The 27,050-nt window shown below is 28.1% G+C and overlaps 2 protein-coding genes across 3 annotated transcripts; one reads left to right on the top strand and one right to left on the bottom strand.

Annotated features, from left to right (window-relative positions):
- Positions 1-4,123: 4,123 nt before the first annotated feature.
- Positions 4,124-26,148, bottom strand: LOC130663521 (SET and MYND domain-containing protein DDB_G0273589). Its single transcript, XM_057462785.1, has 10 exons — positions 25,991-26,148; positions 24,762-25,140; positions 23,896-24,037; positions 18,625-18,749; positions 8,552-8,759; positions 6,617-6,738; positions 6,095-6,472; positions 5,549-5,750; positions 4,664-4,879; positions 4,124-4,502 (listed from the first exon to the last, which is right to left on the bottom strand). Exons 2-10 carry the CDS (start codon positions 25,126-25,128, stop codon positions 4,184-4,186), a joined length of 2,079 nt encoding a protein of 692 aa, XP_057318768.1. The 5' UTR covers positions 25,129-25,140; positions 25,991-26,148; the 3' UTR covers positions 4,124-4,183.
- On the top strand, positions 19,405-21,151 carry LOC130663523 (uncharacterized). 2 transcript variants are annotated; one of them, XR_008989207.1, is made up of 3 exons: positions 19,405-20,263; positions 20,364-20,556; positions 20,921-21,151. XR_008989207.1 is itself a non-coding variant. In XM_057462787.1 (2 exons), exons 1-2 carry the CDS (start codon positions 19,937-19,939, stop codon positions 20,922-20,924), a joined length of 624 nt encoding a protein of 207 aa, XP_057318770.1. In that variant the 5' UTR covers positions 19,405-19,936; the 3' UTR covers positions 20,925-21,151. The 2 variants fall into 2 exon arrangements, 1 of the variants encoding a protein (XP_057318770.1); XM_057462787.1 differs by having other exon boundaries at positions 19,405-20,556.
- Positions 26,149-27,050: the final 902 nt, after the last annotated feature.

Genomic DNA, 27,050 nt, shown 5'->3' with positions numbered 1-27,050 from the left:
TTATTTTTGTTTTTATTTATTTTTATCATTATCATCATCATTAAATTTTTTTAATTATACTGAAGGTAACAGACATTTTTTTTTTTATAAAAAACTTGTAAAACTTTTTTTTTAAATTCTTTGAATGGAAGTAAAAAATTTTTTTTTTTATTCTCTGAGTGGAATTTGAAAAAAAGTTTTTTATTAATGGAGTCATTCATTTAAATAAAAAAAAAAATTATCTGTTACCTTCAGTCATTTCAACGTCAGCTTTAGGGATGTAAAAATTATTCGTATTAAATTTTTAAATTATTCAAAAAATTCAAATTAGAAAATGATTGAAAAAAAATTCATAATTTATTGGATGTGAGTTTAAATTTAAAATTCAAAATTTTAAATTTGAAAAATTGAGTAATTAAAAAATTTACGAATAATTAGAATTTCGTATCGAATAAAGATATATAATTTTTTTTGAAAAAACACTTCGCACATCCCTAGTCTGTTTAAATAAAATTACATACACAATAATTTTCTGTCAGAAAAAAAATATATATGTAGAGTTAATATCATTTGTATGGTGGCAGTTACGTTGATAAATTATTACCATTATTATTATTGTAATTGGGAAATTCCAGTACGCATAATATATTATTTGTGTCCTTGTAATTATTTAAAATCGCGAGTCTATTTAATACCAACTCAATGCATAATATCTAGATGCATTTAATTAAGAGCTAAGTTGTAACGCGCGGTTGCGTTACTAAATCGATTGTTTAATTAATAACTAATAATAATAATAATAAGTAAATTATTATTATTATTCTGTAATATTCAGTTAACTTATGTGTAAATCGATTGATTAAATTTTTTTTTTATCAAGTACCGATTGTGTACTCGTACAGTTGATTTTAAAATTAACGAAACCGCGCGTTAAAATGCACCGTAGAAAAAAATCTAAATGAAAATATTAATAAAAAAAAAACTTATGTAAGCTTGCAGGGTGCAAGGACTAATAAAAATAAAATAATGAAGTTTATGTAAACAATAATCGTGTTAAATCAATGAGTATTGAAAATAAATAAAAAAAAAAATCATGTAATACCGGCTGCTAAAAGTACAATGCATGTGTTGACTGAAATAGATGGTATTGATAATTGATGATTGATTATTAATGATCGAAAGTAGGGAAAACACGAGGATTTAAATGAATAATTTATTGAGAAATAATAAATGAGCCATTAATTAGCCCGATCGAATCCCCAGGGTTACAAGCGGCTCTACTCCGAAAATTCTGAGTTATATTTTTAAATAAAAATGGACGATTTTAAATATGTCGATGCCCGAGGTGTGATGTTTAAAAGTAATTGATTTTTAAAATTACGATCAAGAAGAAACGAGAGTTTAATTCATTTTTTTTTTTTGACAAAAGCACGTCGCTGTTGGGCGTCGATTTCTCTCGTTTCTTCTTCACTTGAGGGTGGTCTCAGACAATACCCGACTTTTTTTAAATTTTCAATGACAACTGTCAGTGCGGTATTAAAATTTTATTAATTAATTAAAAAAAAATTTAAGTATTAATTGAAATAAAGACGAGTTGCGATTTCGCCGCCATGTAGACTTGAAAAAAAATTACTTAGAGTTGTCATCAATTTGAAGTCAAATGAAATTTGGTATATAAATTTTAGCGCAAAAAATTTGAAAATTTGAATCGAAAAATTGACGTTAAGATTTTACTGAAAAATATTTGCCAAATTTTGTTTGACTTCTAATTGATAAAAGTAAAAAATTTTTTAAAAATCTATCCGCGAAATTGCAACTGCGTCTTTTTTTAAAATTAATTACTAAAATCTTAATACCGTTCTGGGATTTGAGGCATTTAAAATTTTCAAAAAGTGGGGAGTGTTGTCTAAGAATGCCCTTGAACACTCATTAATTATTTGTAACAGCTTTTATTTATCAACTAATGAGTGTGGGAAAAACATGATTTTTTCAAAAAAAACAATGCCCTTGACTTTTTGTATCTTTGTACTAAAAAAAAAAATAAAATAAGTAACTCAAAATTACAGGCATTTAAATGAAGGATCAGTGATTGATGATTAAGAGACATGAGTTTTCTTGATCGATTAATTATTCAATGAAATGTCAGGTACCGTTGGTAATTTTGAAAGTAAATTTATTGATGAGTATTTTTTTTTGTTAAATTTTTTAGTTAAAAAAAAAAACCTGCCATGGTTGAAAGATCGACGGGCTGGTGAGATGTTTGCGGGCTATAACTAAAAACGCTTATGTGGTTTTTTTGTATTGACTGAACCACTTTACTACTGAATATCCCAGTTAAGTGTTTGTAAAATAGATATAGTCGGCCATCGACTGCTCAGTAAAAAATTTTGTACTAATATTTGAAAGCTCTTTAATAATATTTAATAATAATTTCATATGGAATATAATTTTTTCACGAAACATGTGCATTATAAAAAATAAATACAACAAAAAAATTGTAAAAATAATTATTTTACTTATTTTTTACCCTTCGATTTGTTCCTTCTTTTTATGAGAACCCAACATTGTTTACTTTTTATTATCGAATTTATTCTAAAGTGAATTTAATTGCCCGGTGAGTTTTACCTGATCTATTATTTATTCGCGGCCAGAGTCGCATAGTTTATTTTTAGTTTGCAAATGGAAGGAAAAGGAAAGTTGACAAAACTGAAAAAAAAGTGCGCTGGCATCATACTAATGATTGATTAATAATTCGAGTAAAAAATTAACGTCATTGTTTTTTTATTTTTATCAAGTGTTTTTTTTATATTTTAAATATTTCTATTATATTCTGCCGCCATTTTATTTTAATTTACAATTTTTAATTTTTCTCTCATTTCTAATAAGTTATTTTTCGAATATTTAAATTTACCGCGCAAGTAATAAGAATAATTAATGAATTATTGATGAAAATTAAAACTTTCAAGTATATTTTGTTGTATAATTAATATAATTATTGATTTATATAAATTTCAATGAAACGATAAAATTTCAATTTTGAAATTTCGCGCCAAGTTAGCGCTACTGCGCGTCACTGTTGTGCGTCGCTGCACTCAACGTTTAAATTTTTGCTAAAGTGGGGGCAGTCGAATGATTACAAAATCGATTGCTTTGTATCAACTGGCGGTTCGATAGCGTCAGTCAATATCATCGACAACGGCAGTAGTAGTCCAGATCCTTCTTTGTTCTTTACGTTTGAATTGAAACACAGTATCGCAGTGGCGTCGTGTAAAATTGTGCAGTGATTGTAAAATTCATCTTTTGTTAATTTAAATTGTGCAAAGTGTTTATGGTGTAATTAATTGTTAAGTGTTTAGTGCTAGTGTAAGGTGTTAAGTGTTCAGTGCTAATGTGAAGTGTGAAGTGTTCAATGTTAGTGTAAAGCTTTGCTGAATGCTGATGCTGATGTCTTCGTAGTTCCTGAGCAAAATCATCTGGCATCGTCTGGTGGGAAATAGCAGTAAAGTGACGTTTTTTAGCTGCAATACACTTGGAGCAATTTAATTCAAATCTCCAAGTGTATTAGGACACCCTTCTGCATATTATTTCCCAACCAAGGTCTGTTCAAACACTTGCGTGTTTTTTTTTAATTTTTTAAATATTTTTCTATCATATTCGGCCGCCATTTTATTTTAGCATACAAATTTTAATTTGTTTCCAATTTTTAATAATTTATTCTTCAAATATTTAAATTTACCGCGCAAGTAATAAGAATAATTAATAAGGATACATTCCGAAATGCGCTACGCTACAGCTGCTCGCGGCGCATTTCGGAATGCACCCTAATTTGCTAAAAATTTTGATGGCGCGAAATTTAAAAAAATTTGAATCTCCCATTCTGCTTGACCTTCCCCTGACTTAAAAAAAAAAAATCCACATTAATTTTATTAATAATTAATATTAATTTGTAATAATTAAAAAAAAAATTCCTCCATTACGAGCTAATTTTTAAAAAATTCATTCTCATCTTAATTTTATTTAAAAATGAATTTTTCATATCAATGAAATTAAATCATCTGGGTTTTAAAATTCACCATCAGAGATAAATAAAATTTAACAATTAATTAAAATAAATTAATGAAATGATTAAAAATAAAATCCAGTTCATTAGCATAAATAATTTATTAAATAAAATGCAGTGTAACATATATATAATTTATTATATTTAAGTAAATGTCGGTCTCCATCGATTTCCCGAATCAGCCATACAAGCTGCTAACGCTATTTCAGCCAAATGCGTTTCACGATGAGGCGCCGATGCTATTTTATGAAATTCCTCAAGTGCCTCAGCAATTTTATCAATAGCTTCCTCTGAATTTTCTTGCTCCATACTTGCTAGTCCTTCAGTGTAGTTCTCTTCACAACGACTTAAGCTCATTATACGGGATTTAAGATTTATTTTTTTTCTACAACGCGAACACTTTACTAAATTATCTAGGTGACTTGCTTGAGGGAGTAATCCCTTGCAGTTTTCCGTCGAGCACCTTAAAGTATTACCCATTAATTAACATATAGCTTATGAGTATTAGTATTATTATTATTATAACTTAAATAAATTGGTGTATGTACTAGGAACCCGGTAATGAGACGATAGTTAACAATGTTCGACATACTCTGGTTTAGTGCACAAATAGATAATATTTACCTAATTCTGGGCGTACAATTAATCAAGACCTCAAACTTTGGCCAATCCTCCTTACATGCATCGCAGGTACATTTAAACCAGTATCGTCCTTCAAGGGATCGCTGACGCTCCTTCAAGTTTCTCTTTGTAAATATCGGTCCGTAATTTTCGGCAATAACTTGTCCTTTTGTCAAAGTTCGGGTCGCTCTTATAACGATATCACGGCCGCTAAAATATCTGTTCAACAAAGACAATAGACAGGAAATTTATTTTTTTCCATTTAAAAATTTTTTAATTAAATTTTTTTTTAATTTTATGCGGAAATGAGATATTCATTATTTTGACGTTAAATTTATATGACAGTTTATTTTGAAATATCAGACTTCAAAGCTTATATACTTTAATTAATTACTGTATTTATTGGCAGTTAATATGAATTACAAAGAGGATGTAATTTAATAAAATCATAGTTAAATGTATAGATTTTTTATTTAATTTTGCAAAAAAAATTTTTCAATTTTATTACATTTTTTTTTTTACTCTTTAATGCTTTTGCTCTCAAATTATATTAAAATTTTTCCGTTTTATTTAATTTACTGGGGACAAAAAAAAGATTTGAGATTTTAATGAACAGAAATGAAAGAAAATGCAAACATAATTAATATGACTGTTACTGAGCTTTAGCAATTAATTTAAAATAAACCCTGACTGCTAATTATTCCAACGGTATTTTACAGTTTACTTTTTATCAAGATTCTAATTTAATTTTTTAGTGATAATAGCAGACATACAATAAAGAAGTAAATGAATACGTCTATTGAGAGCCAGAAACAGTGAGAGATATAAAGTCGAGAATGTTAATTGTAACAACATCTAATTAGTAAACGTTGAATTTAAAATAGTTACCTTGTTACGGCTGGGTAACAATCGTGATTGAAACGGGCAACTCCTGGGTAAATTGCAACCCCTAGATAAACTGTTTTGCTACCGCGGAATCGATGCTCGTTACTAACACGTGTTTCGAAAATTTCGTGAGCATTAAATTGTAGTAGTTGGAGGTTTCGCAGTAGAATCGTTCCTACAGATATTTCTTCTTCCGTTGGTGAATCTAGTGTGAATTTTAATGATATTTTTAAGTTAATAGAGCAATTTTTCTTTCAATCGCTTGTTTGATTCAGCAGATCGAGTATTAAAAAAAAAATATCCCAACATTTTAAGTTTAATGTTACTGGAGTCTGTTCGTTTACAAAAAGAAACATCACCAAAATTTTTTTTTTATTATTCAATTCGTTGAATCAATCGACAAAAAAAAAATTAAACCCCTGGAGTTAAAATGAAATATTCTATCAGATAAAATTGGAAAAGTTCTACATTTAGACCATAAAAAATTCACATATATATATATATATATATATATATATATATATATATATATAAATAAATAATAAATACCGTGAGATATATTTTTAAAAAAGTGAACTTGCTGGAGGCATTTAATGATAAATATCGCCATGAGCGTACGTTCAAAAAAGTCAATATTCGACCTTTTGGATTTCAAAGTGACCAAATCATACGCTCGGTCATCCACGTCATTATTTAAATCTTCTTTGTCCATAGAAACTGAATTAGATGTAGACGACGAATAATTTTCCTTTAGCTTTTTTTTTCTAAGCCGTCGTTTCGATGACTTGCTCATGCTGACTTGGCTTTTTGATAAATTATTATTATTGTCTTTTTCATTTATTCGCTGGTACAGACGCAAGCAGCCTTGCAATCCTACTTGAGTAACCATTCTTAATGCTAACATACTCAGAATACTCATTCCTGATCCTGAAAAAAATTTTCTTAATTTTTTTTTAAAATCTCTCTTACTTATTTATTTTTAAGAAAGCATACACTCGAGATATTATAATAAATTTATATAGTAGCAAGTTTTCCGAGCAGTATCATATGTATGTTTAATAATTTATTTACCGATAAGTAGAACGAGGATTTTGCATTCATATTTATGGTACGTTTTTAAAGCTTCGTCTCGACAATTTCGACCGCAAAAAGCTACGCTGCTACATACTGAACATCCGACCGGGGCTCTTAACCTGCAATGCAATGGTAAAAAAAAAATTAAAAAATAGTAATAATGAAAATATGTCAAAAGTTTGAAAATTTGAAAGACATGAAAGATATTTGAATATTCTATTTCACATCAAAATGTAAAATGTTGAAAGTTCGTTCAACAGAATTTAACATTAAATTACTCAGTTATCAAGAAGTTTGAAGCACTTGTTACATATAGTTCTGTATATATAAATATATATATATATATATATATATATATATATATGCTAAGAAGTTATAAAGTATTTTCAGGATAATCTTTTGTTACAATAATAGATTTTACTGCGAAAAAATATTTTTTTTAGAATTGAGTGACTTATTGACAAGTTTATTTATTTTGAAAATTTTAATAAGATGACTTTTTTTATGTTAGGTATAGAAAAAAAAATACATTTACGTATATTTTTAATTTAATTTTGTATCGAAAGTTATTTTCCAGAAATTTAAAACGCGCGGGCTTATCTTTTAAAATGTTTTTTGTGAAAACTTAAAACTTGTCTTGGCAAAAATAAAAAATTTTCACTAAATAAATTTAGTGTAAGATTGAAAAAGTGAATTTTTCTCCTCCGACACTTCCCGTTTATGTAGTTATCTATAATTTAGGTAGTTTACAATAAACTTACAAAGCCTTTTAATCTATTCGTGGATTTACTTAACAGACTTCAGCAATTATGAAAACTTTAATAAGTAAATACTATGATAATTAAACTTCACTAAAAAAAGTATAATTATTATTGTAGAATTTATTAAATTGTATATAAATAATTTAAACTCCAGTAAAAATTAAAAATATTAAACACACAGCGGGCAGCCAATTTTAAGTTAATAATTATTCTGTTGAAATAAAACTTTTATCATTTTTTTATTTTATTAATACTGTGACGCAGAAATATAAGATCATGATATCAAGTCAGTTACACGTCTAATTATCACTTGCTCAAATATCGCAATGTTCTAATATCACATGATCTAATATATTTATTAAACATAAAATATATTAGATCAAAAATAATCATCGAACATTTACATTTGAATATAAAACGATAATTTTAAATTTTTCATTGTAGATATAAATAATTTTTTTTACGCATCATCACGATATTCTGGTAGGTGATAATTAGCCGTAGTGATATTTTCTTGCATGATATTTTTTCGTGTGATCTTTAGTCATGATATCAAGAAATCATAAATTTGAATTTACTATCGATAGCAAATTTTTTTTGTGTCCTCTTATTCGAGTTTGCTGACGCTGATATGGGTAACAACGGTAACGTGCTCGTAGCAAGTTACTTTTTTTTGTCGATTATAAATTTTCATGTTGGATGCTGATAAAAGGAAATTTTCATGGCCACCATCGTCTCTATTAAAGGAAAAATTAATTTTTTTCTGTCCAACGGGGAAAATTATGCAATTAATTTTACTTGTTTTGTGAGTAAAATTGGGCCTGGATGAATAATTACTCTTACGTTTTTAGACAATGTTCAATTATGGAGTAAAAAAACCCAATTTCGAGTAATTTTTGAATAAAAAAGAGTAAAAAATGAAACAAAAGGAATCAGTTTCTATTCTTTCCGTATTTATTTTGTTTTTGGCCCAGGTTTACTCTAAATTGTAGGGTGAATTTTATCAGAAAATACTCTCCGTGTACTAATAGGTTTATACGAGTGCGCTTTTTGATTAAAAGATTAAAGATCAATTGTCTTTTGACATAACTATAATTTGATATTGAGATTTGTATGACAGGCGGCAAAGAATAAGAGAATCGAGGATTATTAAAGATATAAAATAACTTGCCTTACAAAACAATGATGGCAATGTGTACCGTAATACTCGGGGAGAAGACATGATGCCAGAGGCGTTTCGCACGCTAATACATTTCCAATTTGAACATCCTCAGCAGCAACTGCGTGCTTGCCTGCCTCTGTTGTCTCTTGAATTTCTACAAGCTTCGAAATGCCCGGTAGCAACGGATGTAAACCTCCAGTTACCTCTGGAGAAACGGCTTTATAAAAAGAAAAACAAATAATTATGTTAAATTTCTCAACTTTCGAGTACACACTAAGAATAAAAGTTGAGAAATCAAAATTTTATGCAGTAGCGCGAAGTTTTTGGGAAAGGAAAACTGAATACAAATTTATAAAGTTTTGTATGAATGTTTCAAATAAAAATTTTATTCATCATAACAGAAATGATAATTTTGTAGCTTTAGTTTTTATTTTTGTCGTGGTCGCTAGTTGGTACAAAAATTTTTCATGCTTAAATTATTCGTTTAATTGAATAAGTTAACATCGTAATCATTACTGGGTATAAATACACGTCTATTTAATTAATTCTTATGAGGATATGAAAAAAAAAATCTGAAAACCGCCTGACCCTGCAGGCCAGCCCCAAAACTTCCCGCTGTTTACGAGCTCCCTGAGCTCGGAAACATTATTACTTGTAAATTTTTTAGCTCTTCGATCTTCGGAACGAATGAACCGATTTGAACGTTCTTGGTGACAATCGAAAGGGCTCAACAAAACTTAAAACTAATTAGTAATAAAGCGGTGTATAAGTTATACGCAAAAAAACAAAAACAAAAAAAAATTTTTATTTTTATTCTTCGTATAACTCGTAAACTACATGACCGATCTACCTCAAAATCTAGTCAATTCTAAGTTTTGGTAAGCTCTTTCGATTGCCATCAAGTAAGTTCAAATCGGTTGGTTCGTTCCAAAGATATCGTCGGACAAAAAAAAGTTCACACACACACATACACACGGACGTCCATCCGGGAATAGTCAGAATAGCTTCCTAGGACCTCAAAACGTCGACATCTGATGAAAACTCGATTTTCGAAAATCGGACCGAAACCAATAACTTCCCTTTTTTTGAAAATTTGCAATTTTCTTAGCGGGAAGTTAAAAAAAATAAAAAAAAAAATAGCGATATTAAAAATATTAAGAAATTTATAGTTGACTTGGTTTTACGGCATTGCTTTTAACGTTTTACTGCCTTGAAAATTGTAGCGAAATATATACATATATATAAATGTTTATAAATTTATATAAAAGACTAAGATGCACTCAGGTTATCTTTGAGATCTAAAAATGTTGTACATTTACAAATACTTGTCTTTTTTGTTACTCTATTTTATCCGTAATATTTACTTTTAATTAAAAAAAAAGTAATTTTTTTTGCATTCACTTTGTAAAAGAAAAAAAAATCTTTGTCTTAAAGCTTACTGACAACGTAACAAAGTAATATTTTATAATTTTATTTAACTTGAAATTTTTTTGTCTCAAGTATGAGGGAAAATTGAAATAATGTGATCGACACCCGTCAACGTAATCCCATATTTTACTATTCAAATTTTCAGTAAATATTCAGCACATGTAAGTGATAGATGTGAGTTTGATAAATATAGGGTATAAAGTTATGAATATTTAACTATCATTCCAATTTAGCAGATAAATTCGTTTAAATTTTTAATTATTCCCTCATTTGCCTGAAGTATCTTGGAGCCAGCTCATTTCACTTCAACGTGTCCTTTAATAATATACGTTAATTATTACAGGAGTTTTTACTGTTAAATCTAAAAGATGAAATTATTTTTAAAAATCTTAATTAATTCTGGATCAGATGCCAGAGTAAATAAAATATTCTCGTACATCTAACGTGAGCATCTTAGATATTTTTACATTCTAGGTTTACTGCAAAGTGAAATTGATAATAAATGTCATGTCGTGATATAAATATATCTCATTTTTCTTTCTAAGCTCAGAAAATCATTTAATGCCGCAAAATTTACCCGATGGCTGTTATTGTATTTAAGTTGTAAAAAATTCCTACGTGATACGATAAAATAAATGATTTATGTTTTATTCTGAGACTTTATTACATTTACATGAACCGAGGTCAGGGCTGGTAAAACTCAATAAAATGGGCATTCATAAATTTTGTTCTCCAAAATACTTTAAATTTTCATCGATTAATTTTTAAATAAATTGTTTAGGCGCCTAAAAATTTATTAAAAATTGTTTAGGTCCTTTATTTTTCAATTGTACTTTTAAATTTCTTATCATCAACTTTACTCTCTTCGGAAATTTTTTTTCCAAATTCTATTAAAAATATAAAAAAAAGTTGTTATGTTAAAGTGATTCCATTTTGCCTGAATTTTTTTTTTTCATACAGTAGAGGATATTTCAAATTTTACTCGCAAAAAAAAATTTACTCTATTAATAAAATATTTTCGAGCATAAATTTTAAAGTTACAATAAATAAAATTTAAAAATTATTTTTTAAATTCTGACTGTGCATTTACTCGACTAAAATAAATATATCATTTTTACTAGAAGTTATAAGGTAAAGGTACCGTTTTTGACCAGTTTTGGACACTCGAAAAACTCAAAGAAAGTAATTTGAAATTACGCATTGACATAATTAATTTTTTACACGCATTCGAAGATATTTCAATCACATAATCCTAAATAGGACACTTGGCTTTGACATCTATAAGATATCAGTTTTCAGGCTGTTTTTGGACCTAACGATAAGGCACCAAAATGTTGACAAAGTAATCAAAAATTTATGTCATAAAAAAACATCTGCTTAAAACACTTGACTAAAATGTCATCTAAACTATTTTTCAATTGAAATGACTTTCTTAAGACGTGAAAAAGCACACAAATTTTCTATGACCCCTGAGACCTACATCTGTCCGTCTTAGAGTTCAAGAAAACTTGGCTTTGAGACAAAATAAAATTTGTCTTGTTCTTTTGAAAGACATCTCAAAGTTGTCTCTGTACTACTTGGGGTTGTTACAGCAAAAATTTCATTTTATACTTTTTCATTAATTAAAACAAAGTATAAAATGTCCGAAAATAGAGCAGTAACCACAAATGCTACTGCTACCCTTTTAGATCATATTGCTTACATTAAATTTTATGTATTACCCGATCTTAAGTCCTAATTACAAATCTATCGATAAATTCCTTTATCTAAAGCATTCCGTACTTTTTTCTCTAAATACACTCAACTGTTCTGTGTTCTTACATTAAAACCGAATACATTAGTTGGTTTCCAAGAGTCGACGGAGCATTTTATCACTTTGACCCTTAATTTACGTAAGTCTAATGACATCTACGAGAGCTAAATTACATAATCTCGAAATTCTTTAAAGAATAAATTTTACTGTGCATATTTTTGTGTCTCCTTAATCCTCATATATATTTAACTTTTGTATTATTCAGTGAACATTACGACGACGAATTATTTTCAATGATAAAAAAAAAAAAAATTAGTGAATGAAATACAAAATTTTAATTAAATCCAATTTATAAAATAAATTTTACTGAATCGTCGTAAGTAAAATGTAAATTCCATAGGTGATTAAGTAGATACATATATATATTTCAATGTAAACATGTTTATCAGTAGAACAATTAAACAAACCGTCGATTAAACTTTTCATAGCAATGGTACAAAGAACAAACTTTACCCTTGTTGATATTATTTATGTATTTTTTGGAAATTAAATTAACATCAAGTTTGTTTGTATTATTAATCAGCTTACATTTAGACCGTACTTATTATTATTATTAAATATGAAACCGAATGCTCTATGATAAAGTTATTAAATGATATATATGTATACAGCGGAATGTATAATAAATAGCTCATGTATGTCAGGGAGGGTAAGCTAAATGAGGTAACTAAAAGTTTTGGAAGATAATTTATTTTGAATAATATTTTTTTTTATGTTTCTAATTTTGAAAATTTACAAGTACATCGACTTAATTAAATTTCGTTAAAAATATAAGAAAATAATTTTTGAATTTTTTTGCCTTATTTTGCTTGAAATTAAAAAAATATTTTTTGGGGAAATGGAGAATTTGTCTAATTTTCTGTAAATTCAAGGAAAAAATTAAAAATTCAGTGTATTTTGGATCAAAAAGTGAATTTTTTCCTAACGTCTATTTGTTAGGACCTGGGTCAAAATATCTAACCCAGCCTCACTGAGTAAAAAAAGCATTTTGAGCTTCAAATGATGGTCAAAAAGCATCAATGAGCTTCAAATGGTGATCAAAGAGCTTTAAATAATACTAATTGAATTTAAATTATATAGTCGAGTAGTAGGTTCATTTGAGCCTCATCGAGGCTTCTTGAGAATTTTTAAGAATCATTTGAAGCTCGTTGAGGATTTTTGAACATCATTTGAGTCTCAAAATGCTTTCTTTACTCAGTGAGTCTGGATTGAGGCTTACTTCCCATACGAAAAAAATATATATCGGGATATATATTTTTTTCGTATGGGTTGGGTTCCATGAGAGTAGATAGAGGCTAGATATTTTGACCCGGGGACTTTGTCAATAGTTAGTTCTTTACAGTCCGCAATGTAAATATTTTTCATAAAAACCACAGTGTTTGTTATGCAAATTTAACGTCACTTTTCCAATATCAACAAACTATCGATTTCCACTTCCCGATTGCCTCTTTCACTGTTCTCTCAAACACCCTCGAGTTCATTCAATTAATTACTTCTTACAGCAATTAAATTTCAAAATAATCACTACCAAAAAATATAAATATTTTTGACAACCATAAAACATTCCGAGTAGTTTATAACTGTCAAGTTTAGGTTCCTCGACAATCTAGTTTCTCTATTAGAGCAACCCGACTGTACTAGTATTTGACGTCTAACTCCCGTGGATGAGTTACTACCTGGCACGAAATTTTCTGTCCGTAAGAAACTTACATATTTTATTATTTTTCTTTATCATTATTATCATGATATTAAAATATAAAACTGACAATATCATTAATTCCGTTATAAAAATTTTTATTTTTGTAAAATGTGACTCCCCTACCGTGACTTTGGTACATTAGTTAGTTCCGAGACCCCACATACTAAATTCAAAAAAATCGCAAAAATTTGACCTCTATCATTAGCAGTACTGACACAAGTTTTTCCTTGACTTGCATATTATTTTTTATTTTCAATGAAAATTCCCAACAGCGCACTTTGCAGTAAAGAATAGTTGAATTTATCAATATATAATTTATATATCTCGTGATGAATGTAAATAAGTCGTGAGTTGCGTTATAATTCTACCAGTCTTTTGTCTAACATAAAATCGATTGCTCCGGTTCTTTATGTATACGTGATAAGAATCGATTATTCTACTCTTTATAGTTGATATAAATTTTTTTAACAACTTGATACTTAGGAATTGTGGAAACAACAATAAATATCTTCAACGTACTTTGTTTTTTTTTGTTATAAAGTTAAACAAGTAAATAATTTAAATAAAAGTTTTTGAATTTTATTCTGAACCAGTAGTCTATCATCGTAATTAAATTCCCTTTTTTTTAAGTAATAAATAAACTTGACTACTGTACTAAAGTTTTAATTAGTTGTGTTTTAATAATTTTATTGACTTAATTACGAGGATGTATGATAATTTTAGAAGAGAATTCTAAAGTTCTGGTATTTAATCAAATTTAATGGAACATTAATTCGTATTTTTTTTTTGTTAATATGGGAGCTTGTTGTTGTGATATATGATAGATATATATTTTAATAGCCTCGATCATTATGGTATTTTAGATAACATCATACATTGTATGATAACACTATATTATTCGTAATATATTGATTTCACAGTAGATGGATATGTGTAGATATACGGTTTGAATTAATACGATGTAGATCGAATATGGGGTTCATTGCTATTTGCATGTATGCATTTGAATTTCCCTCCGTGTAATTGTACACCGAGTATATTATTTTTATTTCTCTGTTTTTATTAGATTAATGCCATGACGACTTTATTATTTAACTGCATTGCTATTAATATAATCATTTGGGCAAGCCCGTACTTGTGTAATTTATAAAAAAATACTAGTATAATTTATTTGTCGAAAATAGTTGGAGTGCAAAATTATGATGGGAAATAAATTAAGAAATTTAATTATTATGAATTCGTTTCAAAGCAATTAATGTTCGGTAATTTATTCACTGAGTTGATGAAATTTCACTCGAAAAAGTAAATAATTAATTATTCTATTTAATAATTATAATAAAATATATAAGCTGAGTAGTTTATTCGAAATATTTTCGAGTTTTTTTTTTTGTTAAACAAAAAAATTAATATAGGGGAGGGTGGGCCAGAGCGGCCCCCGTAAGCCAATTATTATTTTTTGTGGCTTTCAACCATAAGATCATTTTACTTTTGTCTTATTTCGAACAAATTTATGGACATTTTGCCAAAATTCTGAAAAAAATTTTTTTTTTTTTGTGGGGCAGAGCGGCCCCTCTCCAAAAAGTGATAAAAAAATTTTTTTTTTTCGTTTTTTTTTTTTTAAATTGTTATCATCATTAAGAATGTATTTCTTTCTCTTGACAACTATTTTTGGTTTTATATTACTTGAAAAAAATTTTTTAAAGCGTAAAAAATCGATCACTCTCAATTACCTTAATTACTAATTGTTATTTAATAAAAAAAAAAATCAATTCTATAATTTTACTTTATTTCAAAAATTTATCAACTAAAAAAAAAAATTTAATTTTTATAAATTTTTAGTAACCAAATTTGCCTCTTACATAGAGAAACGGCCGAAAAAAATGAAAAAATAATTTTTTCGGAAGTTTCAGCTGGTCCATTTTGCCCCAGGTGTTATGCGTAGGGCTAGAAATGTGGAATTATAATAATTTTTTTTTAATTTGACGATAAAAATATGAAAAAATCACTTTTTCAAAATTTTGGGCTTGTCCATTTTGCCCCAAATGTCATGCGTAGGGGTAAAAATGCGCAAACATATCGGATTTATAGTAATTAGTCGAAAAAAAAAAAATTTTTTTTTGATCAAAATTTCAGTGGGGCCGCTCTGCCCCACCCTCCCCTACGTATTTTTTGTTAACGATTTCGAATTTTATTTCGGCTCTTTTTAAATTTTGTAAATTTTGAACCTCTTGGAAATATCGATAGATTTTATGCTTTTCCGTAAAATGAAAAAAGTGACTAATAATAACAATAATAACAATCATATATTTTATTAAATATGTTTATTGGAATTGAAAATAAAACCGAAATGTCCGACAAAGATATCGATTTCAATAGAACATAAAAAAAAAATTTATATTCGCATTTTCATGGTCCTTTGAAGTAACATATAATAAAAAGAGTATAAAAAAATATATTTATCCATTTATAGTACTCGATGAAATTCTTTTTATCGGTTTAAATTGAATCGAGGATTCGAATTAAACTTATATTTGCACTCATTCTGAGCAAACATTCGATAAAAAATTTTACCCCTGTATATGTACTCACAATAAAAAAAAAATAAACATTATTGGAGTATTAAAAACATATTTATGAATTTACATTATTTTGATCTTTATACATTTTCATTCAATCCGAAACAAAATTATTTAAGCGTTAATAACGTGTTAACTATATATCTTTCCATCCGGTTAACTCTATTCTATATTTTAAAAACAATCGGACTCGATCGACGTCACAAGAAATTTTTAGTTATCTGAAAGTTTTTTCAATTTTTTTTTTCGTTTTAACATATCGACAGAAAGATTACGTTGGTTGCGTCACTCAACTCGATAGGGTTAAAATTTTCCAAACATCTGCTGAGCGCAAAAAGTTTGAAATAAACTGAAGGAAAAGATTTTGTAATAAATATATTTTCTAAGCCCTTCATTATTTCCTTTGATATTTTCATGTAAATTATTAACCGTGAAATTATTGTTTTTTAATATTAAAATTAATATGAGAACATCAATGACGTTGTGTCATATTTACTTATTCATAATATCAAAGAAAGGGTAAACGGTTTTCATTAACAAATTTACGATATTCATAATGACTGTGTGAATCATTTGATATTAAATTATAATAAAATTTTATAAAATCCGTTACTCTATACATCTTATCCTGCGTAGACTAGTCCTATAATTGACTGCTGTGGAGCTCAAAGGGGCCATTAGTAAGATAACACAGTAGGTGAATTAACCCCCGGGTTATCAAGACTTTGATGGTTTGATACCAAAATATCTAACACTTTGATGCACATCTTACATATAATAGATATATACAAGATATATATAGATAACCCAATTGTCTATATCTATTGTCTATATTTTGGGCAAGGGTGAGCAAAACAGACCACCTCAAAAGTTTTGTACAAATTTAAAAAAAGTACTTTGTCAAATCTTGAAAATAATTTTGAATACAGAAATAATAATATCGGATTGATTATAAATTTTTTTTGTTTGTTGAATTTTGGATTTTGACAATGAAAATAAAAATAAAAATTGCATGATTTTTTTATCTTTATCACTATTATTAATTTAAAAAAAAAAAAATATCAATTATATCGAATTTAATATTTCATTGAAGCCCGTGGTTTCATAAAAAATTCAATATCTACTGACCGCTTGCGTCAATATAAATTTTAATTTACAATTTTTTATTTAAATTTTCAACAGCACTAGCTTTTCGTTAATGGAAACAAAGTTTTAAAGTTATTGATTCTTGTGAGCAATTGATATGTCGATAACTTTTTTTTTATTTTCCCGTGAGTTTCGGGCGTGAAGACCATTATTCTACACTGTCCACTTTTGCGTGTGTGAAAATAGTGCCGTAAAAGACCAAGAGTATTTTAGCAATTCAAATAGTATTCAAATTCTCTTACTCGTAGCCACCCTTTGCTGGCTGCCAATAACTTCAATTTGTTTGAACAAATAATATTTGCAATTAATTATTTCGTTTTGATATTTACTTTCTATCTTAGATACCAATTAGATCTTTAATTTAAGTAAACATATAATTGTATGCTGTATTTAAAATTCTCCAAAAATAGTCAGAGTGATATTGATAATTTTGAAAAAATATATGACCATTTATATTTAAAAGTTATAAATATTATTTTGAAAACTAAAGTCCTGTGGTGAAAATTTTTATGCTCTTTGGCATTATTTCAATCTATAAAACTTTCTGTCACTTTTTCCGACAGTACAAGATATATAGAGTATATATACTAGACAAAAACTATACTGACTATAAAAGTTTAAAAAACTTAAAAGCTCTCATAGTTTTTTGGGTGAATTAAGAGAAAATTGGGTGTAAAAAAAATGAAGGGATCAAGGAGTTTTTCTAAGGCTTTCTAGGAATTTTAAAACAGATGACAATGAAAAATTATTAATATATTAAAAAAAAAAAAAAAAAAAACTTCAGAATTACTTTTTCAGGTAAAATGAAAATTTTTGTCATTCAGAAAATAGATAAATTTAAACTTTTATCAACTCATTCAGGACAGTGACGCCTGAGTAAGTCAATATAAATTTTAAATAAATGTCATTTCAACCCTTTTTGGGGTGAATAAAAAATTAGGAAAAATTTTCTGTTAGAAGAACAATAAGTTTTTCATACAAAAGTGGTCTAATCAGTTAAAAATCGGAAATTTCAAAGAAACAAATCAAGAAGTTTTAGAAAAAAATAACATAAATTTTTTCAAGCCCTGGAATTTTTTGAAAACTAAAGAAAATTACATCGTTAATTTCGCTGACTCGTTTTTTTAGATTGTCCAATAATTAAAGATTAGTAAACACTTGGCAATTAACATTAAAACGCCATAAGCAATCTATAGACATTTAATTAACCGTGAAACGTGTTTCAAATGACTACAAAAAACTATAGTTTCGCTTATGGTTTTAAACATAGAACACATTTAATATCTCTTAAAATAATACACTTGTAACACACTTGGTTTTAGAGTGAAGTTAATTGCCATCAGTTTGCAATCTTTTCAGACTTAATTCTTCAAATATAAATTTTTTTGTTTACAAATTGATAGGATACAGATGTACTTACGTTTGTGATAGTTATTGTTCCATTCCCTTTTTTTAATCCCACTAGCAGATTCACAAGTGACTATTGATTTTTTCGACTCTTCAAATAGACGATGACACTCTTGCAATTTCCGGTCTAATTGTTCTCTGTAATTGCATATATTATTTTTAATATTATAATTAAATCAGTCTGCTATCAAACTTAAAAAAAATATAAATACATTAAGCGCTGAGTGAAATAATTAAATTTTACATTCAAGTATTCACATACTAATTGTAATTATTTCAGGGAGTTAGAAAATTACTTCTACCTTTGATGAGGACAAAACTATTCATGAATCTCGTTATCAATTAATATTGTACATACTCTGTCTGAGTACATTCCTTTAACAAGTGTTGTCATCAAATGCACTTATTCTATCACAATAATTCATATTTTTCACATTAGTAATAAGTAATAATATATATAAATAATCTCTGAGATCTAATTTCATAAAAGACTATCGTAGTTACATTAAGGGGTTAGGGGTAGTCAGAATTTTCAAAAAATCGATTTTTTTTTTTTTGCATTTTCTTAAAGTATAATATTTTAAAAATATTGTGTGAAAATTTGAAGTGAATCCGACAAATTCTTTTCGAGTTATTTAACAATGACCAAAGGACGCTCGGGTGCTACGTGGCATTCGAGAGCAGGTAGCTAGAAACAGCTGCAAGCAACCGACCTTTCGGGTTTCATTGTCATGAATATCTCCCCATTTTAATGTATTTATTATTATATATATATATATATATATATATATATATATATATATATATAGGATATATAAATATATATATCCTTCTATATATATATATATCCTTCTACATATATTCACAATTTGTAGGTAGTACAAGAACTGAAAAATAATTTTTGGTTGCCAGTATACCTGTAGTCGTTGCACTGATCAGTCGATAGTTTTGTGATAAATTATTTCTCAAGTGAATTAAATTATTAACCATGGGACGTGATTCTAGAAAGGTTTCAAGAGAACTTCGGAGTTCTGAAAAAATTAATAAGTCACGTTCAGTCAAAAGAAAGAATGTTTTTAATCCGAAAACAGCCGAACGTGATGAAAGTATTCAGAGTACATCTTCTAAAAAATTAAAACAAAACACTGAAGATGATGTACCTGAAGACAGCAGTACTGAATTTCGAATAATAAATTTTATTCAGGTATTCACTGCAATTTCTGCTCTTATAAAATGTAAAAAATGTGATGGAAATGTAGTGTTTCAAACAGCAAGTACACGTGGGCTGGGATTCAAAATTGTAGTTGCATGTAATAACTGTGGAAATGAATATATTCCTTCCTGTTGAAAATATGAAATCTGCTATAATGGCAACCTTTTATCACTACGGCTCGAGTGATGAAAAACCGAATCATGATATGTGTCCAAAAGGCGAAGAATCTTGGTGCTCTTACCAGCGCGCTGAAGCAAGAGGAGAGCTTGATACCTTTTCTCACGATTATTCTCCTTTACCTTCTGATGTTTTAAAAGCTATCAAGCCTATATACGAAGATCTTAGTAATGAAAATTTACTTTCAAGATGTGTAGGTGGATTCAATCAGAATAATAATGAAAGCTTTAACCAACTAGTATGGAAAATATGCCCAAAAACGGTAAATACTAGTTTTACTATCGTACAAATAGCTGCATACGTTGCTATGTGTATATTTAATGAGGGTATAAATTCATTATTAGTCTTGATGAATACACTAGGACTTAATTGTGGGCCTAATTCTCATCGGTATGCAGAAAGAATGGATGCTGCACGTATCAAAGTAGCAGATAAGCGCGCTAATGATAACACCCGAGAAGGTCGATTGCAACGTAGGCACCAGCAAATCGATATTTTGGAAGCTGCTATGTCGGCTGAAGAGCTATTATATGGTCCAGGAATAGATGACTCAGTGTAAGTTATTAAATAATTCTTATAATTCGACATAAATCCATAGCAAAACTTTAAATGCGTTTTTCTCAAAACTATGTTTTCTGAACTGGTGATCACTGTAACTTAAAAACTGCTCGGTAGATTTCAATAAAATTTATTGTACTTTTGAAATACATTAAAAACTCGTGCCTGATCGAAGGATTTTTTTTTTTTTCAAAAATTTCGATTTTTTTTTAACAATAAACTGTCGGTTTTTTTCTCGAAAATTTGAAAAAAATTTCCTGAGGCCGCCATTTTGTTAATTTCGAAAAAAAAAAAAAAAGCTTCGATCAGGCACAAGATTATCTATTAATAAAACTAATTTTTCTTGTCCGATTGATTTTAGATGAATCTCCAAGGACTTATGATGATCACCGCAAAGGACTTCGGGAGGAACGGGCTCTACAAAAACAGCGATAACTTTTTGAATTATTAATTTTTTTTTTTGAAATTTTCGTGAAGTCAAATCGAAACGTGTTCTAATAAAGCTATGTTTTTATTTTTGTCAAATAAAGTAATTAACTACAAAAAAAAAATTATTGAAAATCATCATTTTTTCATACCCCTGAGTACCCCTAACCCCTTAAAGTTCGGATGTAAAAGCGCAATGTACAGGACAAAGGATGTTTCTGTAGCACGAAAACTCTTTTCACTTCCATTCTAATGGAGTATTAGAGTGGTAAAGTTGGTTAAAATAATTTATAAGAGTCTATTACAGCTTAATGAGACTTTATTTATAACGTACGGAAACTATGTACAGAAATTTTTATTCAAAGTTATTTTTGACTCGACACTACAAGTAAAATGTAAAAAATTTCTAGTGAACGCAGATTAAATCTGCGTGGATGCGGATCTAAAAATTTTATATTTATTTAATCCTCTTGGGGAAAAAAACCAGGAGTGAATACGGATTTAACTTTAATCCGAATTCACTCGGTTCCGGAATTTTTTTTAAATTTACTCCGAATACGGAGTAAATAGGGAGTTTGTCTTTTCAGTGGAGTGATTTCGGAGTAATCTGGATTTTATTTAAATCTGCATTCACTTCGATTCGGAGTTTAAATATTAAAATAAACTCCCCTTCGAAGTGAATTTCGCTCCGAGCGGAAGGTACATTTGGGGATTAAATAAATAAAGTCATCCACTCCGGATTTAATCCGGATTCACACCACATATTTTTTACAGTATAGTATTAAATAATTTTAATTATTATTATTCTCATTATCAATAAATATTTATTTGAGATAAGAGTAAATTATTTGAAGTAAAAAAAAATTTAAGATTTATTTTTATCTTCTTCTGTGCAATCAATAACTTCTCATTAAAAAGCTAACGGGTTTCTGTGAACTCTGAGGTAATTATTAATCATCTAAAAAGGCACTTTCGTGAGTATTTAATTGAAGATAATAAACCGTCAGTTGTTTTAATTTATATTCAATCAAAAATATAATAATCCGTTTACATAAATATTAATGCGGAATATGGATTCGTTTTTTTTTTACTCTAATTGATTGAAATGGTAGATGTATTTTATTTTTAAATAAAATATTATACGAGATATATTTTAGCAGCATTTATTTGTTAAATTGCGTTGTGCGCAGTGCTGCTGTTTACAAAATTTTTATTTTTAATTTAAAAGTTTCTTTTGTATTTACATTATTTTCTTTTATTCACTGTTGAGTAACGTTGTTTGCTCGACCGAGCTATTGACTTAACTTGGGTTAAAAAAAAAATAACAATTTATGGGAGGGAGATGGGAAAATTGAGATAATAAAGAAATCGCGCGATTCGTGAACGAGAATTTAGAAATTTTTTTTAATTGTTCAAGTATTTAAAAAAAAAACTATTATTGAAAAAAAATAGATTTTTAAATTTCCGGTAAAATAGAATATCCGGAAAATATATGGGACAAGTTTTGCAATTCATGTGTAAATTGCAGTTATGAATATGAAGTTCGATTCGATTTGAGTGTAGAAGTGTCAGAAAATTAATTTCCGAAAAAAAAAATTTACAGACAAAGTTCTGGCACCGAAAATTGTTTGCACATAATTTCGATAGTTGTATTTAATTATTGAAAAACATTTTTATACGCAATTGTTTACTCACGGCTACTTTTATTATTGAAAATTTGATTTTTCAAAAATAAAAAACCTTTCATAATTTTGAAACTGCTTCAATATTTCAGTTTTGTGGGGTAACTTTTAAAATTTTGTCATATTTTTTCGGTCCAAAAATGATTAACTGTCGAATTTGACCGATACCTTTTATCTTAATATATTTTGTACGATTTTAATAATTGTTTCGAGTCCACTTTGCCTCAGTCTCGTCTATTTCATTTTATTTCCTTTTCCGGTAAAGTTTGCGTGAGTGGAAAGTCATTATTTCAGCTTGTATATCCTTAATAGATGTGCGTGTCTATAAGCTCTGCATGCTTACCTGCTATTATCAAATGATAAGAAATTTAAATTTTTGTATAGAGATGATTTTGATTGGCGCGGTATCAGATATTTTAAATCATTTAAATTTATTTAAGAAAAAAAACCAACATCGCGAATTTTATCTTCGATTAATCTATTCGTTCACGTATGTGGATTTATATATATGCATGTTAACTCGTTCAAAGCTACATTTTTCATTAAATACATTTTAATAATTTTTTTTTATTAGAGAATTAAAGCTCTATAGAATTTTTTAATACCACTGCAGATTAAAATTATTAAAAAACAAAAATTTATCTCTATTAATATTGAAATTCGTATTTTTGTGGAAATGATAGGGATATAAATTTAAGATATATTTTTTCAATTGTTACTCATACAAAAAAAAATATTAAAATCTAAATTCCATATGAGAAAAAAATATTTTCATTAAATAAATTGTGGTGCGTTTTTGTAAAATTTTTCTATTTTCTTTGGGGAAAAAAAAAGAAGTGGAAATACTTCAATTTATCGACGAGCGGGTTTGTAATTTTCACGATAGATTTAACAGAGCAAACAGGAAAGTACGAATTTACCTGTTAGCCTCGTTTAACTTTAGATAACATTTCCTAGCGGTCATACTGCTTTCACAACTTTGTTTACATTACGCAATACACACGCGAATACTGAATATACCAACAAGTTTTTGTTCAATGAAAGCGTACAAAAGGTCCACTAAGTGGAATGATCAACGTAATTACAGTTTTTATAATATTCTATTTCCATGCAGCTCCAATTATTCCCGTCTACGCTTCATCATTTATCGTATGATAATTGCGAGATATGCAGGCAATTACAATTTCATCAGAAGCTTATATAAGTATTAAATATGTATGTATATTACCTGACATTTTGTGGTAATTCAATATCTATAGCTTTCAAGTCATTAATCGCGAACTCGTATTCTCCCAAAGCCATTAAAGCTTCGGCTCGCCCAAGCAGAGCGAGACTAAGATTTAAATCCTCTTTTGAAGATTTATTTTTTCCTGAAAATTTAACTCTTTTTAATTATTTATTATCTATTGATTTTATACTTTGTTTTAATATTGGAATTAAGAAAGATTTGGGAGCTGTAATTGTATTAAAATTTTAATTATTTCACGGAATAAAGAGCAGTTGAAAAATTACAATTAAACATTAAAGCTTAAACTGTCATTTTAGAAATTTGTTATAGTAATAAAATTAATACAATTTTAAGCTGCAAATTTTCCAGTTTAAATCGACAATATCGAGTTTGAACTGTAATATTTGTTATTTCTGTAAAGTGTACTGATAAAAAATGTAATTTTTACAGTTTCAGACTCGGATCGCTTCACTACTATACGAAACTGTAATTTTTCAACTGCTCTTTTTTCCGTGTTATGGGCGAAGAAAATCAGTTTTTTATTTTTAGTAGATTTCACTGAAAAAATTTTCAATTTTCTGATCTTTTCCTCAAGCGGTTTTGATAAGAGTCAAAAGTCGTTCACAATTGGTTTCAATTTTTTTTTTTCAACATTTTTCAAACCAGTGAAATTCTCAAACCGAACTGAAATTTTCTTTACTTTATAATTTTTTTCGCGCGAAAAATGATCAACTCAAAGTTCAGAATTGTCTCTAATTTTGAAGTTCACTATTATGAATTTTTTTGTAACGAATTTTTTTCACACGGAATAGTGTCATTTATTTGAAACTTTTTTTTTTATGTAAATGAGTGTAAAGTAATAGTACCTGTGTCAGGAGCTCGTAACACGGCTTGACTGAAACAAAGGAGCGCTCGCTCATTATCATTTGAAGAAATGAACTTCAAACCTTCAAGTCTTTTATTTATTGAGACTTGACCGTCTTTGTCTCTGAATAAGGGTTTTACTCGAGTGAGAATTCCCATTACAGTGTGTTTTATTTTACCCTCTGTAAAAATGCACCGTATGCGTTCCTCATCGCTGTTTAATGCACCAAAGACATTCTCGATCCAAGAATCCTCTACACTGTTACGTACAGAGTCGATAAAGTCTTTGAAAAAGCCTCTTTTGCCAGAATGGAGTGTCTCGGATGAACAAAGTCTTCTGTAGAACTCAATGTCATTTAATTCTTCCATAATAATTCAATTCTACAACAGAAACATGGAAACATAACGAAAACTATTATGAAGTTTGAATTGATATTTATTTTTATCTGCGCACTTGAGATGAATTGACCCGATTTCTTATTCATTAACTTCAAAATTTTATTTAATGAAACGATACTGTGGTCATTTCCTTTCAATTAATTATTTTATAACTCATTAATTGAAGTTCCGGTCTAAAGTTCTAATCCCTATGACTTTACCTCAGGACCTTCTATGCAAATAAGAGGATTTAAACTCATTAGAATTGAGAATTTGAATTATTTAGATGTCATCGATTTATAGTTCGTTATTATGACAAGTCAAATAATTACAAACTTTATAACTGTCATATTTAAATTAATACTCTAAAAATATTCAAAGTATTTATTTTTTGTCTCTTGTCTTGGGTAAATTTTTTAAAGTCTTGACAGTTTAAAAAATGCGCGGAAAAGTATTGATTTTAAATGAGTTGATAAAAAAAGGGAGAGCAAATCAGCTAAAATTTTTATTTTTACAAAAATAATTCCATCACTATCAGGAATTGTCAAGTTCAAATAAAAATCACCAGCATTTTTATTTTTTTTTTAAATTCTGAATCACTCCTATGCCACACAAAGTTCGCGGTGACTTTTCATTAGTAAAACTCTGTGTGTTAATGTCAATGAATCTGTTAGTTTTATTCATTCCGGACACAAAAACATTAAAGACCGTCCAGAAGTTGTAGACAGGCATACAAAGGCAGCGATAATTAAATTTTGTTTATTAAAAAAAAAATAAAAAATGATACAGTAATTTAAATTAAATTAATTAATAATAAAATATAAAATTTGTTTCTCTGATTTCATCTACTTACGTTTTTTTATTCGTTATTTATTTAAATTACACATAAAAAAAAATTATCAAATGATTTTTCAAAATTCAGTTTCGATAATTTTATCGTAAAAAGTAAAATAATTTAAGTCGAAGTCTAAGAGCAAAACCGAACAGTGATGGTACTGATGTTTAAGCTCTCTTAACACTAACTACAGAATCCGGATATAGAAGCAGGCAGACCCGAACCGTCGTTTTAACATAAGTATTTTCATCCAAGTTATTTTTGTTTACTAATACACCGAATTCACGGGCTCATGGAGCTTTAACTTGAGCGTTAAACCGTCGAGTAAAAAAATTTCAAAGCTTATCTAAGTACTTTTAATCTTTCAGATAAAAAGTCACTAAAACGGGCTTCTGCGTAACTTTAATACTTGCAATAAAAATTCAAAATAAACATTAAAGGTGAAGAAAGAGGAGAAATATCTGAAACCTGAAAATTATGTTGCGTTATAGATTAAATTTGGCTTGACAAATTTGAAACCGTTATGCAGTGTGACTAATGAGAGAATTGGACATTCTAAACCACTAGAAGCTACTCAAATTAAATTGATTGTCTGTTTAATTATGCCGTGGTGTATCATATTATATTTTCATCAAAGTTATCTGAAACTATATAAATTTTATAGTTGGTATTGTTTTTCATCCAATGAGACACTTTTTGATGAAGCTATTTTTTTTATTGATTACTTACGATACATACATAGGAGTAGGGCAAGTTGGACCCAAAACAAATTGTTCTAAACCGAGTTTAAAAAAAAAAAATTCCATGCTACCTAATTGACTTTTATTTTCATCGGAAAGAACTTAGTGGCGTTTTCAAAATCTATGGTAGTAAACAATAACATATTTTTTTTTTTTTTTTAGTACGAAATTTAGTCTGTGTAAATTCCTAAGGGTCGGCAGTACTAAGCGAATATCTAGATGTTAGATTTTCGATTAAGTTTTAAATATTTATGGGACTCGAATGATAAAATCTTCCGAGGAAGACCGTCAGGCATTTTTCCGGAAGCTCAAGAAATCACTGTAATGATAATCAATTA

The sequence above is a fragment of the Microplitis mediator genome, chromosome 2, assembly GCF_029852145.1.
Source record: "Microplitis mediator isolate UGA2020A chromosome 2, iyMicMedi2.1, whole genome shotgun sequence".
Lineage (NCBI taxonomy): Eukaryota > Metazoa > Arthropoda > Insecta > Hymenoptera > Braconidae > Microplitis > Microplitis mediator.
This window is presented reverse-complemented; position numbering and strand designations above follow the sequence as displayed.

Coding starts and splice junctions, on each gene's coding strand:
- LOC130663523 (XM_057462787.1), top strand. CDS start 19,937: ATGAATATATTCCTTCCTGTTGAAAATATGAAATCTGCTATAATGGCA.
- LOC130663521 (XM_057462785.1), bottom strand. CDS start 25,128: ATGGAAGAATTAAATGACATTGAGTTCTACAGAAGACTTTGTTCATCC. Junction 8,760..18,624: donor GAACAATAACTATCACAAAC/GTAAGTACATCT, acceptor CTTTTTATAAAG/CCGTTTCTCCAGAGGTAACT. Junction 4,880..5,548: donor TGTTACCCAGCCGTAACAAG/GTAACTATTTTA, acceptor TTTGTTGAACAG/ATATTTTAGCGGCCGTGATA.